This window comes from Triticum aestivum, chromosome 3B, assembly GCF_018294505.1.
Source record: "Triticum aestivum cultivar Chinese Spring chromosome 3B, IWGSC CS RefSeq v2.1, whole genome shotgun sequence".
Taxonomy (NCBI): Eukaryota; Viridiplantae; Streptophyta; class Magnoliopsida; order Poales; family Poaceae; genus Triticum; species Triticum aestivum.
In genome coordinates this window covers 701,182,996-701,199,419 of record NC_057801.1, presented here as the reverse complement: position 1 = coordinate 701,199,419, position 16,424 = coordinate 701,182,996, and the positions used below count along the sequence as shown (strand labels likewise).

The following is a 16,424-nucleotide window of genomic DNA, read 5'->3' as shown; positions in this document are numbered from 1 at the left end:
GATCAAGTGCTAAGCTAACGGAATGGGTCAAGTCAATCACATCATTCTCTAATGATGTGATCCCGTTAATCAAATGACAACTCATGTCAATGGCTAGGAAACTTAACCATCTTTGATTCAACGAGCTAGTCAAGTAGAGGCATACTAGTGACACTTTGTTTGTCTATGTATTCACACATGTACTAAGTTTCCGGTTAATACAATTCTAGCATGAATAATAAACATTTATCATGAAATGAGGAAATAAATAATAACTTTATTATTGCCTCTAGGGCATATTTCCCAGGGCCTGTCCTGTGATTTCAGGGGGCCGGGGTGAACCCAAACCTTGGGGCCCCTAGTATAAACGTCACATAACAATTATAAGCAAAATCGCATACATTGTTATTGCCATTGTTGATGTCAGTATTTTCATCTTGTTAAGATTCAGAATTCCAATTACATATTTGGTTTCTCTTCCTTCGCAAGAAGTATCCACAATACTCAACTCATCATTAGGGTTCTTTGAAGCACCAATGATCCACACGCTGTTCCATTCCCTTTAAAAAAAATTCTACCAGAAGCATACTTTGTAGAGGACATGATAACAAGAAGGGCTAGGATTTTTTTTGGCATCGAAAAGTTGCACAGTCTTGTAAATTACTACTCCCTCCGTCCCATAATGTAAGACGTTTTTTAACATTAGTGTAGTGTCAAAAAACGTCTTACATTACGGGACGGAGGGAGTACTTAATTTACAGTATACATCTAGGGAATGGTTATATGATATACCTGAAACCGTTCGGATCGGCGTTGGCGACCACTCGTCGGACGCTGGGCACGGCAATGTTGCAATGTGGACTGTTGTCTGCCGAACGCCCTCAACGATGTGCGTGTGCTTCAGCGCCTAGGGATAGGGGATCGGAGTTTGTCGGCGAACTACGGCGGTCGGCTGTCAGGGCCTCAGGACCTTGGCGAAAACCGTTGAGCGCCTGTGAGGCCGGAACTAGCGATCGGGGCTCAAACGAGTATACTAGGGTAGTAGGGAATTAGGGATCGTAGCAACCAGATATGGGAACTCATGATGGAAAGGAAACAAATTTGGCAATTGCCCCGGGAGTAGTAGACGGGATTCTCGGGATGGATTGTAGGCTTCCTAATGTACCTGCTAAGCTCGACTGTTACCGCGAGGCTGCGTATCGGGCCAGGGTCAAGGGCTAGCTGCTGCATAGGGCGTACCACCTGGCACGGGGCCCCTGGATATCGGGGGCCCGGGGCGGCCGCCCCTGCCCCCCCTCAGGGCCGGCCCTGATATTTCCTTCAGTATTCTGCTCGGGTTACCTCGTAACCATCACATGCATCACTTACCAAATATGCGGGATCTAAAGTTGACACTCTTCCAAACCCACTTTCAATATTATTGCGAACATTATTATCAATCTCATATTCATCATGGGGCTTAAATAAATTTTCAAGATCATAAGAAGGATCACCCCAATCATGATCATTGCAACAAGTAGTAGACATAGCAAAATTAGCATCCCCAAGCTTAGGGTTTTGCATATCATTAACATAATTGACATTAAAAGAATTTATAATAACATCATTGCAATCATGTTTTTCATTCAAGGAGTTATCGTGAATCTTTTTATAAGTTTCTTCTTTCAACATACCATCACAATTTTCAGATTCATGAATTTTAAGCAAAATCTCATAAAGATAATCTAGTCCAGTCAACTCACTAGCAATAGGTTCATCATAATTGGATCTCTTAAAAAGATTAGCAAGTGGATAAGGATTCATAAACTTTTTGTTTCTGAATTTCAATAAATACACAATTATGCCAGGCAAGCAAGCAAACAAGCCAAGTAAGACATAAAGGGCAAACGAAAAGACGAATGGAAGAAGGACGAATAAAAAGGTAAATCATTTTGAAAATCGTTTTAGAAGTGGGGGAGAGGAAAACGAGAGGCAAATGGCGAATAATGTAATGTAAGAGATGAGAGTTTTATGATGGGTACTTGGTATGTCTTGACTTGGCGTAGATCTCCTCGGCAACGGCGCCAGAAATTCTTCCTGCTACTTCTTGAGCTTGCGTTGGTTTTTCCCTTGAAGAGGAAAGGGTGATGCAACAAAGTAGAGATAAGTATTTCCCTCAGTTACAGAACCAAGGTATCAATCCAGTAGGAGACAATGCACAAATCATCAATACCTGCACAAACAATCAAACAACTTGCACCCAACGCAATAAAGGGGTTGTCAATCGCTTCACGGTCACTTGCAAAAGTGAGATCTAATAGAGATAGATAAACAAAGGTAAAATATTTTTGGGTTTTTTGGTTTATAGGCCAGAAAGTAAAAGATTGCAAAATAATAGATCGGAAACTTGTATGATAGAAAATATACCCGAGGGCCATAGGTTTCACTAGTGGCTTCTCTCAAGATAGCAAATAATATGGTGGGTGAACAAATTACTGTCGAGCAATTGATAGAAAAACGCAAAGTTATGACGATATCTAATGCAACGATTATGAAATATATGCATCACGTCTGTGTCAAGTAGACCAACTCCTGCTTGCATCTACTACTATTACTCCACACATCGACCGACTCCTGCCTGCATCTAGAGTATTAAGTTCATGGAGAACAGAGTAACACATTAAGTAAGATGACATGATGTAGAGGAATAAACTCAAGCAATATGATGTAAACCCCATCTTTTTATCCTCGACGGCAACAATACGTGCCTTGCTGCCCCTACTGTCACTGGGAAAGGACACCACAAGATTGAACCCAAAGCTAAGCACTTCTCCCATTGCAAGAAAAACCAATCTAGTTAGCCAAACTAAACCGATAGTTCGAAGAGAATTACAAAGGTATCAAATCATGCATATAAGAATTCAGAGAAGATTCGAATAATATTCATAGATAAGCTGATCATAAATCCACAATTCATCGGATCTCAGCAAACACATCGCAAAAGAAGATTACATCAGATAGATCTCCAAGAACATCAAGGAGAACATGGTATTGAGAATCAAAGAGAGAGAAGAAGCCATCTGGCCACTAGCTATGGACCCGTAGGTCTGAGGTAAACTACTCACGCTTCATCGAAAGGGCAATAGTGTTGATGTAGAAGCCCTCCGTGATCAAATCCCCCTCTGGCAGGATGCCGAAAAAGGCCCCTAGATGGGATCTCAAGGGAACAACAGGTTGCAGCGGTGGAAAAGTGTTTTCGTGGATGCTTCTGGTGGTTTGGTGATATATGTGAATATATAGGACGAAGAATTAGGTCAGGGGAATCACGAGGGGCCCACAAGGCAGGGGACGCGCCCTCTCTCCTTGTGGCCGCCTCGTGGCTCTTCCGATTTGATCTCCAAGTCTCCTGGGTGTCTTCTGGCCCAAGAAAAATCACCGCGAAGGTTTTACTCCGTTTGGTATTCCTTCTCTGTGAAGCTCAAAAACAAGGGAAAAACATAAACTGGCACTGGGCTCTAGGTTAATAGGTTAGTCCCAAAAATAGTATATTAATGCATATAAAACATCCAAAACAGATAATATAATAGCATGAAACAATCAAAAATTACAGATAAGTTGGAGACGTATCAACGACGGAGGAGAAGCAGGGTGGAGCTCGGCTGGAACGTTGCAGGTGACGGAGATGTAGAGTTCCGGCAGGGGCGTGGCGTGGCGGCCGGGGTGGTGGAGTGACGGCGAAGGCAAGCGAGAAAGAAGGAAGGAGAGAAAACGGGGAGGATTGAGTCGCGGGGTCCAGGGAAGGTTTTGGGTGGGCCGGGGATGTCAAAGTCATACTGATATAGGCCCGCGTTGAATGGCAAACTGCATGGTCCGGACAGTTGCGGGCGGTTTGAGGGTCCGCCTTGAAGATCCCTTATTAGGCATTGGCCAAATTTTGTTATGCCTTGCTCAGTTCATTTGTTTGATTTTGCTTGCATAAACGTGTAGTAAATACAATTAATATAAAGGACTGAGGTTGAAACAAACTTGGTACGGGGTGCACAATGTTTGCGGGCTCTCCAACTCCAAGCACTTTCAGGTTGAGGAACGGAGGAGCCCTTTGCGTGGCTGACGCACCAGGCAGCTATTGCAGTTCCAGTCCCACTCCCAAGTGCCAATCCTGACAGCACCAAAAAGCAATGCAAGCATGCCATCCCACAAGCTGGGTGGGCAGCCCAACACCAACAGCACAAACAGATCCACGACAGCCAACGGATCTGTGCCTTGCTTCTGTGCACTACCGCCTCCAACAAGCTCACAACTACAGTATCGTCATACTATCGCGGCATCACCGCAGCAAAACTATCAGGCTTTGGATCAGATGGTTTCCCTTCTTTCATTCAAAAAATAATAATCACCGCAGCAAAATTATCGTCCATGCCACAAAGGCTAACACAGCAAAGAAGCGGAGCCAAAAGAGGGTGATCATACTAAACATGACATTATAATGACAACGTCAATACATCCGACATAACATCAGTGCTAAACTGCCAGACTAGCTAAATTAGTAAGGGATCCCAATTAGTAATCATAGAAATGACCAATGATCGAAATTAGATAGATACATAGAAAGCACACCCATTGTGGTGCTTGGCTAATAGAGTTGGCTAAATGAAGATAATCGTGAGCTCCGGGTACTGGTGCACTATATACAAACTTACCCCTGTCGCTTCTGGTATACCATAACTTTTTCTCCTGCTTCATGTCTTGGTTTTAGTCTGCTTGGTTGAGTGGCCTGTCTCGCGCTTGTGACGGCTGAAATCTGATATAAACCTGAACGTCTCTGCACACCCTGGCTCACGGCAAACATAGGGCCTGTCGCCCGTATGAACACTAAGGTGCTCTGTCCTGGCCCATGCCCACTTGAACGCCACGTCGCAGCCCTCCCACGGGCACTTCAGCGGACGGTCGTCTGTGTGGACCTTGCGGTGCTGCAGCAGATACTTGTGCGTGAAGAACTTCTTCCCACAGCCCTTGACCGGGCAGGTGTCGCGCTCATGCAGGGACAGTTCCTTTTTCGTGTCGAAGCTCATTGAGCAGCCCTCGATAGTGCAAGTGTACCCTTCAACGCGCATCCGATGATCTCTTGGAGCCCTCTCCTCTCCTGTAGCTTTCTTCAGTTGCTTCGTCGTTTCGATGTGAACCTTGCCGTGCTGCAGCAGAAACTTGTGGGTGAAGAACTTCTTTCCACAGCCCTCAACCGGGCACATGTCAAGCTCATGCAGGGACAGTTTATTTCTTGTGTCAAAGCTCATCGAACAACCCTCGATGCTGCATGTGTACCCTTCGACGTGCATTGGATGATCTCTTGGAGTCCTCTCCTCTCCTGTGGCTTTCTTCAGTTGCTTCATCGTATCGGTTCTGGTTCTGCGCTTACGCTGAGAAAACTCCAGCTTAGTGGCAGGGCCCACAGAAGGACCCCCCTTGGTAGCAGATGGGCGCTCCTCATCATCCTTTGGAGCAGTTGGAGCCATCATCTTGTCTTCTTTCCTCATCTTCATTTGCTTCTTTGCTTCAACCTCAAACTTCTTTGGTGGCCTTGTTCGCGAATGGGAAGTAGCCTTTGGCTCTTCTGTCATCTCTGATTTTAGCCTGTTTGCTCTATCGGCAATCCTAGAGCTGACACGGGGAACCACTGCAGTTGGTGAGGGGTGGGACACTTCAGCAACGCCTTTTAATGCTTTGGAGCTGTACCCCTTAGCTAGTCTGGGCCTCTTGGTGTCTGTTGTTACCTCCACAGCCATGTTCTCCCTTTTCTTGCTTGATGATTTTGGTACATCTGTTATAGTGCTACTATTTCGTTTGGAGGCTTCCACTCCACTAGACTTGTCGGTCTCCTCCAGTTCACTGCTTTCAATTCTCTGAGCTAGGAATGGATGGACCTGGTTTGACATCCATGCTTTCCCACACCATCGGCCAGCCAAGACTATTTTCTTCTGCGTGTCTCGACTCCCCTCGCAGTTTTCCAGTTTTACTGGTGAGTTATCAGGAGAACTGCGGCCAAATGCCCTATAGATGACCCTGTTGTATGGTATTTGTTTGTTATGTAAAGGAGATTTGGCCAGATTTGCACTGTAGTAAAGATTGGTTCCCAGCTTTACAGCCCAATCACTGCTTGTTGGTATTGATTCCTCATCCTGCAGGAGTTCTTCAATCATCTTCCTGTCCTCCATGTTGGCTTCCCTGAAATGGATGTCCTTCCAGCCATGCTCAACTTCCAGTTCGGCAGCTAACGACCTTGCTTCTGCTTCTATTCTAAGATATTCTGTACACAAACCATAACAAACAAGACAGTTATGCTTTCAGAACAAAGAATCAGTATTATGAACACCTCAAGCTCAACAGGTCTAATTTTAATTTGTGACATTACCAACGTTGATAGAGAGTATTACTGTGATTTTGAACAGTACTGCATTAACATATTCAAATAAAATCAGAATGAGCCATTGCTCAGTCATACTGAGTACATACAACATAAGAGAGGATGCCACAAGTTCAAAAATCATCAGATTTAAAAAAGGTGCATTGCACTCAATCATGATGACTATGCAGCTTGATGGCTGACCTGGACGGCATAAAAGAATAACATGGGCCCCACCAATTGCTTGGAGTTGCTTCTCAACCTCGACGGCATGCTCAAGACAAAATACATGCATTCTTGCTGAATCCTTATCAATTTTCACAATTGGTTTATTTAAGTTGTCCATCGTGGTTGTAGAGATTCTAGGGCCACCCACAGAAATTGCAGTGCTACATCTAGCATCATTATCTGCACCGCTGGCATCAAGTGGCTCCTTCACAGTCTCTTTTGACCTTGACGGTTCAGGTTGAACTTTCTGTTCCATTGTCCAATAATTATTCTTTAGCTGAAAACCTTGAGACAGTGCCATCTTAAGTTGATATTTGTTTCTTGTGCGAACACCTCTTGGTCCATTCGAAATACTTGAGCCGCCAATACACTGAGAGCTCTGGGATGATGGTCTTTGTTGGCATTTAATGCTACTTGAGGGAATCTTCGTTCCGTCTAATTCGCTGGAGTCATGAGAGACCTTAATTTTCTTATTCCGATTATGTTCATCAGTGTCCGGTTGATTTCCATAAGCAGATGCCAGAAGATCAGGAGCAGAATCAGTGACAGGTCCAGCATCAGGAAGTATTTCAGTGCCATGCAGTTCAAAACCGGGGCCTGCATATTGATTAGGAATACATACATTGCATCAGATAACACGATAAACGCTGTAAGAGAAAGAAACTACGATAAATCCACTTTAGCATTGCAAATGAGCAAGAAATCCAACTAGAGCTACACAAGTTACATCCGTGTATGTTTGTCTCTACAAGCATTGAATCTGCGACTGTTCTCTGTTTGGAATTAATGTGTAGTCCATTGGTCTCCTAGGAGATATGCTCATAAACTAATATTACACAATGAGCAATCAAATAGGTCATAAGTATCACAATTCATATCCATCATAAGAATGACTTAAAAAGAAAATTTATAAAGCGGCCCATTTTCCATGGTAATAAGCAATGCATCCTGTAATTCTGGATACAGTCTCTGAAAGAATAAAATACATTATCCTGTGGTTGGCAACGTGGCATGGTCAGGGAATGGAAGTTTCAAGGCTATGCTCTTTTTTAGCTGTGAAATTTTAAAAAAGGTAATACGTTCCCAATAAAATAAAATCAGAAGGCCAAATCTGCATCCATTTTAACCACTGAATTCCGAATGGTCTAGTTATTTATTTATTTTTGACAGTCCGAATGATCTAGTTATAACTTCTAAGAGATCATAAAAGCATAAATAATCTGTTGACTACTTCAGGAACTTATGCAAATATCAGTAACTCAGCGAATAGAGAAGCCCATGCCGATTAGGAAAAAGGGAAGGTAAGTCGACATAATTGACGCTATATGTTGTAAGATATGTAACTTACGTAGAATGCCACCATTGGTCCCTTCACTTCCAGCTGCATTTGCCAGATGACACCCTCCAGAATCAACAAGCTGATCATTGATCGAATTATAATCATAAGACATGAAGTATTTTGATGCACACTCTCTTGGCTTGATGACAGCCACACAGGAGAAACTTAAAATCCCACAGCTGACACAGGATAATAAGCCCTGATCTAAGAGCCCAGCAGCACTGATTACATCCGCCTTGTCACCTTCTGCATTATGTGAATTATGCGTACATCTTGCCAAGGCTTCAAGAGTTTCTCCATTGCTGCATAGCCCATCTGACAACTTGGATTTAGGTATTAATTGGGATCTTGAACGCAAAGCTGAAAGAACAGGACCATCATGAGCATTTATAGGAAGAATAATACAAGAAGATCCATCATTCAGAAGACAACTAAGCAGTTCATTATCTTGAATAGCATTTTGGACAAATAACTTCTTGACCAATTGTCCCCCTTCACCCTTCTTCTTTTCCTTCAGTCTAGAACTGCGTGGTTCCATTGCCCCAATGGACGGGTCCCTGGATATATAACAGTTGGAAAACAATAAGTAAAAGGTCCAAAAAAATATACAAAAAACATTGCGCTGGATCCAAGCACAGAAAGAGAGCTCCAACGATATATACGTGAACACAATTCCCAGATTGAAGCATTGTCATTAAGTCATGGCTACTGACTACTGTAAGACACAGAACGGAAAAATATACAAATTCCTTTCATGGTTACCAGACTAAAGCATTACCATTAAACCAGGGCTACTTTAAGACACACAAATGAAAAATATACTTCCTTGACTGGGTCAGAGAAACTGCAAGTGGAACATCAAATATTGTCAAACACTGGTCACAGAACCATATATTATGATTTAACATATATGGAAGTTGCAGATTGCACACCTGCTGACAAATTATTTTCAGGTGAAAACATGATACAAGTTGGACAATGACAAGGAATTACAAGAACAGCATTTTCTGTATTGAGGCAGGAAGCTAACAGAATATCTCATAAGAACAGTGTGCATCATGAAGCATGCAAGTTGTCAAATACCTGATGCACATTGATAGTGCAAGTTCGTAAAGCAGTTGATAGTGTGAAAGCATGGGAGGTTGATTGATTGAGGCTCTCCTGACTGCTGCCTCTTTTGCTACTCTCAACCATTCAGGAGTAGCTATATTTGATGCCTCGCCACAGTTGAAACCTGCCAAAATCGAATTGGTCCACATGGGGTTATTATAAATTGCAAGAGCCAACAAAGTGATGGCCAAGTAGCAGCTTAAGTTCATGTGTTCACTACAAATACAGATCATGCATTTGCATATTGCACACCTGCCTAGATGAGATGAATTGACGGAGGCCCCATGTCAAGATGCATAAACAAACTCAGGACAGGGACGCGTTAACATAACTATAAACCGAGGGTCGTGCTTGCAAAAAATCACCTAGCAAACCTATGTTTAACACAACTAGAGCCTATACGTTTTGGACAAGTTTGGCACGCACTGGACATGCCTAATTGCGTAGGCATGCATCAACCAGAAATTCAGTGCACGAAAGGAGGATTTTCGGTGATGTTAACTGGTGCGAGCGCTCACCATGGCTGAAACCGCAGTGATATGATCCTGGGAAGGTGACCACAAACTCCCCTGCATTCTGCACCAACCTGTTCCAGTGCACAGAACCAGGCGTCCGTCAACAACCACACACGTATGAGATCAAATTTGTTCAAAAACAGGAGATAGCACCACCTGCAGCAGGGTACCCCCGAGCCGACGAGCAATTCAGGGGACAACAGGGTCGTTTTGTTCCCCAGCGTCGCGAATGCTTCTGCACCGCAATTCGACGGAACCACTGTGCAGTCAGAGCAACAGAGGACACGGCGGAACTAGTACAGGAAACAACAAACGGCTGTCCTCACCTAGGGGGTTCACCTCCCCGGCGTAGCCGTGCACGCGCACGACGTCCTCGAAGGCGAGCGCGGCGTCGCGGGGCACCCCGTACCAGGTCTTGGCGGCGCCGAGGTGCATGTAGTTGAGGCTGTGGAGGTCGTGGTCCTCGACGTGCCAGGCGAACCAACTGAAGAGCATGCCGACGTAGAGCATGGGCGTGGTGACCCCAGGCACCTCGTCGCGCATGAACCGCAGCAGCGATCCGGGGCTCCTGGCGGCGGTGCGCATGTTCCAGGCCGTCTCACCGACGTGCGCGGGCTGCTGGCCCTGGGCGGAGCGCGCGGCGCAGGGGGGGAAGCCGGAGCCGGGCATGTCGCTGGCGTAGTCGACGGTGATGGGGCGGTCGGCGGAGGCGGCGCGCCAGAAGAGCGCCTCGTGGTCGAGCGGGGGGAGGCGGTCGCCCTGGTGCTTGGCGGCGGGGACGCCGAGGCGGGCGAGGAGCGGGGCGCGGGCGGCGGCCGCCCGGGACTCGAACTGCGGGAGCGTGTAGCGGCGCGCGGAGAGCCAGACGGTCTGGAGCGCGGGGCGCGGGCGGCGCGGGCAGAGGCCGAGGTACTGGTGGCGGACGGGGAAGGACGGCGGGGACTGGGCGTGGTCGTCGGCGTCGGCCTTGTCGTTGGCGGCGAGGGAGCGGGCGATGTTGGCGAGGGTGGCCTTGCGGGGCGGGCGCGCGCAGGGCGGGACGACCTTACAGATGCCGAAGGGCGCCGCGGCGGGCTCGATCCTGAGCAGGTAGGCGACGGGGTCGGCGAACTCGGCCGCCGTGGGGTGGAACTCGGGCGCCAGCGGCAGGGCCTTGAGCCACGGCGGCACCGCGTCGCCGGACGCCCCGGGAGGCGGCGGCGGGGGCGACGAGGACGGCATCGCGCTCGGTGCCGCGGCGGGGGCAGTTTCCGCCTCGATGCTAGTCGCGCATTCGCATTTGGAGGCTTGGCAGAGGAGAGGTTTTGCCGTTTTGGGGCCCCGGGGGTTTGCGACGAACGCAGAGGAGGAAGGCGAATGGGAGGGGAGGAGGGAGCGTCGAAAGTAAAGCCTGCGCGCTTTTTCCGAACCGCAGCGGTTCGTCGTGGCCTGTGGACTCGAGTCTCGGGTGGGTCGTTTGCCTGTCCGTCCGTCTGTCACTGTGACGGTACCGCCGGTGGCGCGGTAAGTCGGTAACTAACTACGCGAGCGTGCGGTTTCTTTCTCGCTTCTTGCGGTTGGTTGGGGGCTCGGAGCCTTCGCAAATACGTAACGGCCCTTTCACAAAAAACGTAACGACGCCCAGTGCCATTTTCCTTTTCCTTTCCCCTAACGAAGACGCCTTGCCATTTTGGGCGAAACAAAAGCGCCAGTTTCTTTTCAGAGACGATTGATTCAACCAAAAGGGAAAAGAATGGTGAACTTGGAAATTGACACGGATTTCTTCAAGTGAGAGGGCAAGCAAGTCTTCTTTTACGAACAAAAATGTGGACTATAAGCAAAATCCACCGTATACTGCAAGTTATACAGATTTACATGCGCAAGCCCCCCTACTCGTCTGCCTGCCTAGGATGCCACTACAGATCATCATCATCTACTACCTTCGGTCACCTGTCAGACTCCGTGGGACGATGGATGACGATGCCAAGCGTGGAGCAGCCGGCGATGCTTTGCAGCCTGTCACCGATGATGGATTGATTGATTGATGGATGGATGGATGGATCAGGAGGAAGTCGTCGCTTGGGACTGGGAAGCCAGGAAGGCCGAGTATTTGGCCCGCTCCACCTTGTAGCGTTTCAGCTCTTTGATCGCCGCCAGCAGCACATGCAAACACACTGGCGCAAAGAATGGCTGCAAAAAGATTTAAAGAAAAAACATGTCAACTTACAGGGCAGCTTGCACTTCAATAACGCTCCACGTATGGTTAGATCAACTGCGTTATCACTAGACATTTTCCTAAGGCGGAGCCGTCGAATGACAGAATGAGTGATGCAAAGTCCTAGCATGGAAGGAACCATGCACCATGAGGGTTACTGGCGTGTAGGGCTTTCATGCAGCATTACACAACTCACATAAGAGGGGATTGCTGTCGCCGTCGCTGCTGACTATGATGCTATAACCTTGGTTTAAGATCCACGGTTGAAGACACATGATTCGAAAGTACCATGATGCTGACTTAGTTTTCTTTTTATTGTTTATAGGACAAACAATTGAAAGTACCAAACCTCACAATTGTAAACTTAAAGTGAGGACTATAATTTAGTGAATACTGACCATGTAAATCGCGAAGTAGTGCTCCACGGAAGCATAACTGATTGACATAATGGATGGATGGAAAAAAGCGTCCTCGGCCAAAGCCCTCGCTCTCGTTGCAGACACTACAGAACAGCATAGTGTTAACAAAACCTTTACAGTCTGTCCCTCCAAGTAACATGTGCAATAAAATGTGTGCCAAACTTGCCTGCAGAAGAGTCACCTATTCCAAGAGTGGCGTTCCTTTGAGCTAAGCTTGCGGCTTCAAGCGAAAGCTCTACCTGGAAAACATTACTTGTCAGACGTCAATAAAAACCTGACCTCACTATGAACTTATGATGTGATTTTATACTATAACTACGTGAAGAACTAGAGATAATAACAACGGACTCCATGAATGTTCAGGGTCATGAGGCATGTGGAGCTTTGTCTGAATATTCTGCTGCTTACCCAGAATCAAAAACAGTAGCGGAAAATAAATGAAGTAGTGCTACAGATGATCATGAACTATTCATTCAGCAAGAGTGGTAGAGGAACAAACCTGCCTCCCAATTTCATCCATAACAATCATTCTTGGGAGCGATTGGACCTGTCAACAGAAACAACATTCATCAGTATCTGTGTGAAGAACAACAATTTATATTATCTCATTCAGAAATTCTGATGTAGTACCAAGCTGGAAAGAGATTCCAAGGTGGCGACACATGACAAAAGGTTGGAACATGCATGATGTCTGTATAGTAAATCCAATTCCCTGTAAGAGTTATGAAACAAGAAACCAATAATAATTGTTAAGAGTCTTCGAAGATAACTCCTGTAAAGAACCTTAGAGATCAACAGGTTCAACAGGTATCCAAAACTAAGTGTCTGAACTCACAACGGCTGTGACCTTGAACCGTGTAGTTATAGAGTAAGTATAAAAAATAGACAGACTTTCCCACACCAATTACAAAGTAATCACATAATTCTAGATATGATATTTAGACAAGCACTGAACTTGATGAATGTGTTCCCTGATATTATGCCATACTACAATGCCGATGATTTGGAAATCTGAAAACTGTTTTAACAAGAATTTGATAATAATGATGCCAAATATGTTCTCAAGTCCGATGTGACTACAGATAAAAGAAATATGCAATCCAGATTTTGTAAAATCGTGCTGTCATAACAAAATGTTTTTTGTGTCATAGTATCCTATTAAACAAGCAGCGTGATATTCTCACCATTGTGCAAACCCCTTTTCACTAACTAGGAATTTAGTTGCCACATCCATGCCATGTGCATGATAGTTCGGTTTTAGACCAAATAACTGTCTTAGCTGCCCAATGAAGATTTCCAGAGTCTCCATAAGTTCCTGTTGCACATCAATGCTTCAGCGTACATGAACTTGCAAACATATAAGAAGGCAAAGACAAAAGATGATGAATTCTACACACCTGTGATGACATTTGTCTCCGAGTCCCATGCGCCTTCTTTGAACCAAGTGAACAGCCTGGTGGGTTCCAAATAACAACACCTCCCCACATCTACATAATAGGATAACACTGTCAAGAAAAATGGTAAGCTGGACAGCACAAGAAAGGTGCATAGTACTTACTGGGGAAATAAATGCATTAGTTTTCGAAAGCTCCCCATCTGGAAGCTGCAAGTACAAAGGGCATTCCCTTGCAGATGGAATATACCTGTTCATTACAGAACAAGCAGTTCAGATGACTAATGACCATCCAAAAAGTTCATAAAATATATATTACACTTGGTATTCAGAAACATTTAAGATATCATCCTATGTCTGTGTATGCTTGGAAAACCAGAATACTGGATTAAAATACGACATATTCTGTAAAGGGTGCTGTTTACTGAAACAGAAAAAAGAAATAACTATCAAGCAATGGGGACAGAGCATCATCAAAAGACAATGGGATCACATATATCTACGAGCAGTTTGGCAGATGAAAAGTGAGTATGATCACAAAATGAAGCAAATTCAGAGTAGCAAGCCAGCATTGTCCTACTTGTATTTTTCTGTAATATGTTTAAGAACGTTGATCATAACATGACATGCCTTGCAAAGTAAAGAACAGAAAAAGTTCAAAGATACGGATGTGATCTAAATAAACATACACCACAAACTGAAGAACTTTTGATCGTCCTGTAGCTGAAATCGATGTATCCAAATGCCACTCATTTGAGTTTACCTATCAATTTGATTGCACCGCTAAATTAGTACAGCTGACACTTAAAAAAGCAGGCATTAACAAGCAGTTATCCAAATAACGAAGCAATGAGCAAGACTAGATTTCATATGCAGAGTAAGTCAGAAACATACAAAGAAAGGAATGTCTCCCATACTAAGGACATTGCCCCCCAATTTATCGTCAGAATAAGAATAGGACGACTTCGGAGTGTGGTAGAGAACCTGGAAAGGACAAGAGAAGTTGTATAGTACTTATTAATATTGACACCTTTAGAAGAGATAGAGGAGGCAAGCTTGGCCCAAACAAGGCAAAATATGCACCTGACTCTCTATGTTGATATCAGCAACTGGTCGCAGGGCCTCAACCACAGGAGTAAGGATTCTCTCACCAATATTTTTGAACTCCCTGCATGTGGGAGGCTTAAGAGTAAAGTAAAGTTTCTAACAGCAAGAGCAATAATAGCGTGTACTAATTTGAACTAAAACCACGACAAGAATTATGGAATGGAGGGAGTACTAGCTAACTACAACCAAATAAACTGTAATTGATTCTAATGAGGGAGCTAACAGATCTCTATAGTCAGTGCTGACATATGTTCCCATACTTCCTCAGTAATAGTACTGTGATTGTACTTTAGTTCAACAATTTATCACATCACAGGACAAAGTTATATTTCAAACCCATAGCAGAAATGCATAAATAACTTGAATAACATATTATAAAGTTTCTGTTCTTACCAATCATAGACCCAATCATTTGGATCAGCATTCAACAAGCTGAATGAAAGAACAACATTCCCATCTGAACCAACTGGCATGAACTCTCCTTTTCCAATGCCTGTCTCACCCTCTTCAATACCGCCATTCATGAAATACTTGATGAACACCTTCCTAATAAGGGACAGAGCCTCGGCCTCATCAACCTTCCCAACAACCCAAGCATGACGGTGCTTTCCGATCACAACCCTCGTCCCCTTCCCATCATCATCCTCAGCAATGACAACAGTGTAAACCTTCATCCCATCCCCATCACCACCACCCAATGCAGAGTGCAGCAATTCATCGAACACCTCATCACCACGGACCGAGTCTGCAGCGGTCACCGAGCCACATCGCCAAGGCGAAGCGGAAGCCGTGCTGCTGGTGCAGCCGCCATCCGACTGGACGGTGACTGACACTGAGATGCTCCCAGCAGTAGAAGACGCGGGGAGGAGGTGGTGCTGGGTCGAGATTGCCCGCTCGAGCTGATCGGCAAGGGAGGCGACGGGGGAGCCAGGGCCGGAGCGGAGGAAGACCGCGTGGAGACCACAGGGGAAGGAGGGAGGGTGCGACTGGAGGCGCCGGGACAGGTCGGCGATTGCGTCGGAGGGCAGCGGCGACCGGTGGATCTCGGTGGATTTGAGCAGCAAGGGCAGTCCTATGGAGAGAGAAAGCTAGATGGTTACACGAAGAGAAGAGAAAAAAGGCCTGGAACTATGGAGATTTGGGGAGGTGGGGGGTAGTACCGACGAGGAAGGAGACGAGGACCGAGGCGGTGAGGACGAGGCGCTTCGTGCCGGGCTTCCTCGTGCGCGGCGGCGGCTTGTCCCCGCTGGTGGCGGTGGGCGAGGGAGGGGACGAGAGGAGAGAGGATTCCTCGGCGCCGGAAGACGAAGGTAGCGGCGGGGTCTCGTCGCCGGCTATCTCCGCCATTTTTCGAGCGGCCGGGATTGGGGAAGGGATCAGCTGGCTTTGCCGGTACAGTAGTTAGCCTGCTGAAATATGGGCCAGCGGTGCGGCCGGTTATACATTTTTTTTCTTCCCAAAGAGTGATGGGCCGAGGAGGGAGAAAGAGGGATGCTTCAGATATCTGAAAGACAGAATATGGAAGCACATTCTGGTGAAGATGCAGTGTGTTCATCGCTGGATTCCTCCGGGTGAAGATGCAGTGAAGATTAATGTTGATGGTGCAATCTCAAGATCGGGCATGGCGGGGGCAGCGGCTGCCATATGCAGAGACAAGCATGGCAACTACTTGGGGGCATCAGCAGTTACTTTTGATGGCCTAGTGGATGCGGAAAGTCTTGAAGCCCATGCGTGCAGCGAGGCACTAGCACTGGCGAGGGA

The 16,424-nt window shown here is 46.1% G+C and overlaps 2 protein-coding genes across 2 annotated transcripts; both read right to left on the bottom strand.

Moving 5' to 3' along the window:
- Positions 1-4,411: 4,411 nt before the first annotated feature.
- Positions 4,412-10,915, bottom strand: LOC123071861 (lysine-specific demethylase JMJ705). The gene is made up of 7 exons (XM_044495434.1): positions 9,877-10,915; positions 9,707-9,785; positions 9,554-9,621; positions 9,009-9,159; positions 7,935-8,482; positions 6,563-7,183; positions 4,412-6,262 (listed from the first exon to the last, which is right to left on the bottom strand). Exons 1-7 carry the CDS (start codon positions 10,769-10,771, stop codon positions 4,698-4,700), a joined length of 3,927 nt encoding a protein of 1,308 aa, XP_044351369.1. The 5' UTR covers positions 10,772-10,915; the 3' UTR covers positions 4,412-4,697.
- Positions 10,916-11,291: 376 nt separating this feature from the next.
- Positions 11,292-16,116, bottom strand: LOC123071860 (GPI transamidase component PIG-S). Its single transcript, XM_044495433.1, has 13 exons — positions 15,824-16,116; positions 15,057-15,735; positions 14,640-14,724; positions 14,451-14,540; positions 14,246-14,319; positions 13,722-13,806; positions 13,561-13,650; positions 13,348-13,478; positions 12,794-12,875; positions 12,663-12,710; positions 12,330-12,402; positions 12,143-12,246; positions 11,292-11,719 (listed from the first exon to the last, which is right to left on the bottom strand). Exons 1-13 carry the CDS (start codon positions 16,008-16,010, stop codon positions 11,591-11,593), a joined length of 1,857 nt encoding a protein of 618 aa, XP_044351368.1. The 5' UTR covers positions 16,011-16,116; the 3' UTR covers positions 11,292-11,590.
- Positions 16,117-16,424: the final 308 nt, after the last annotated feature.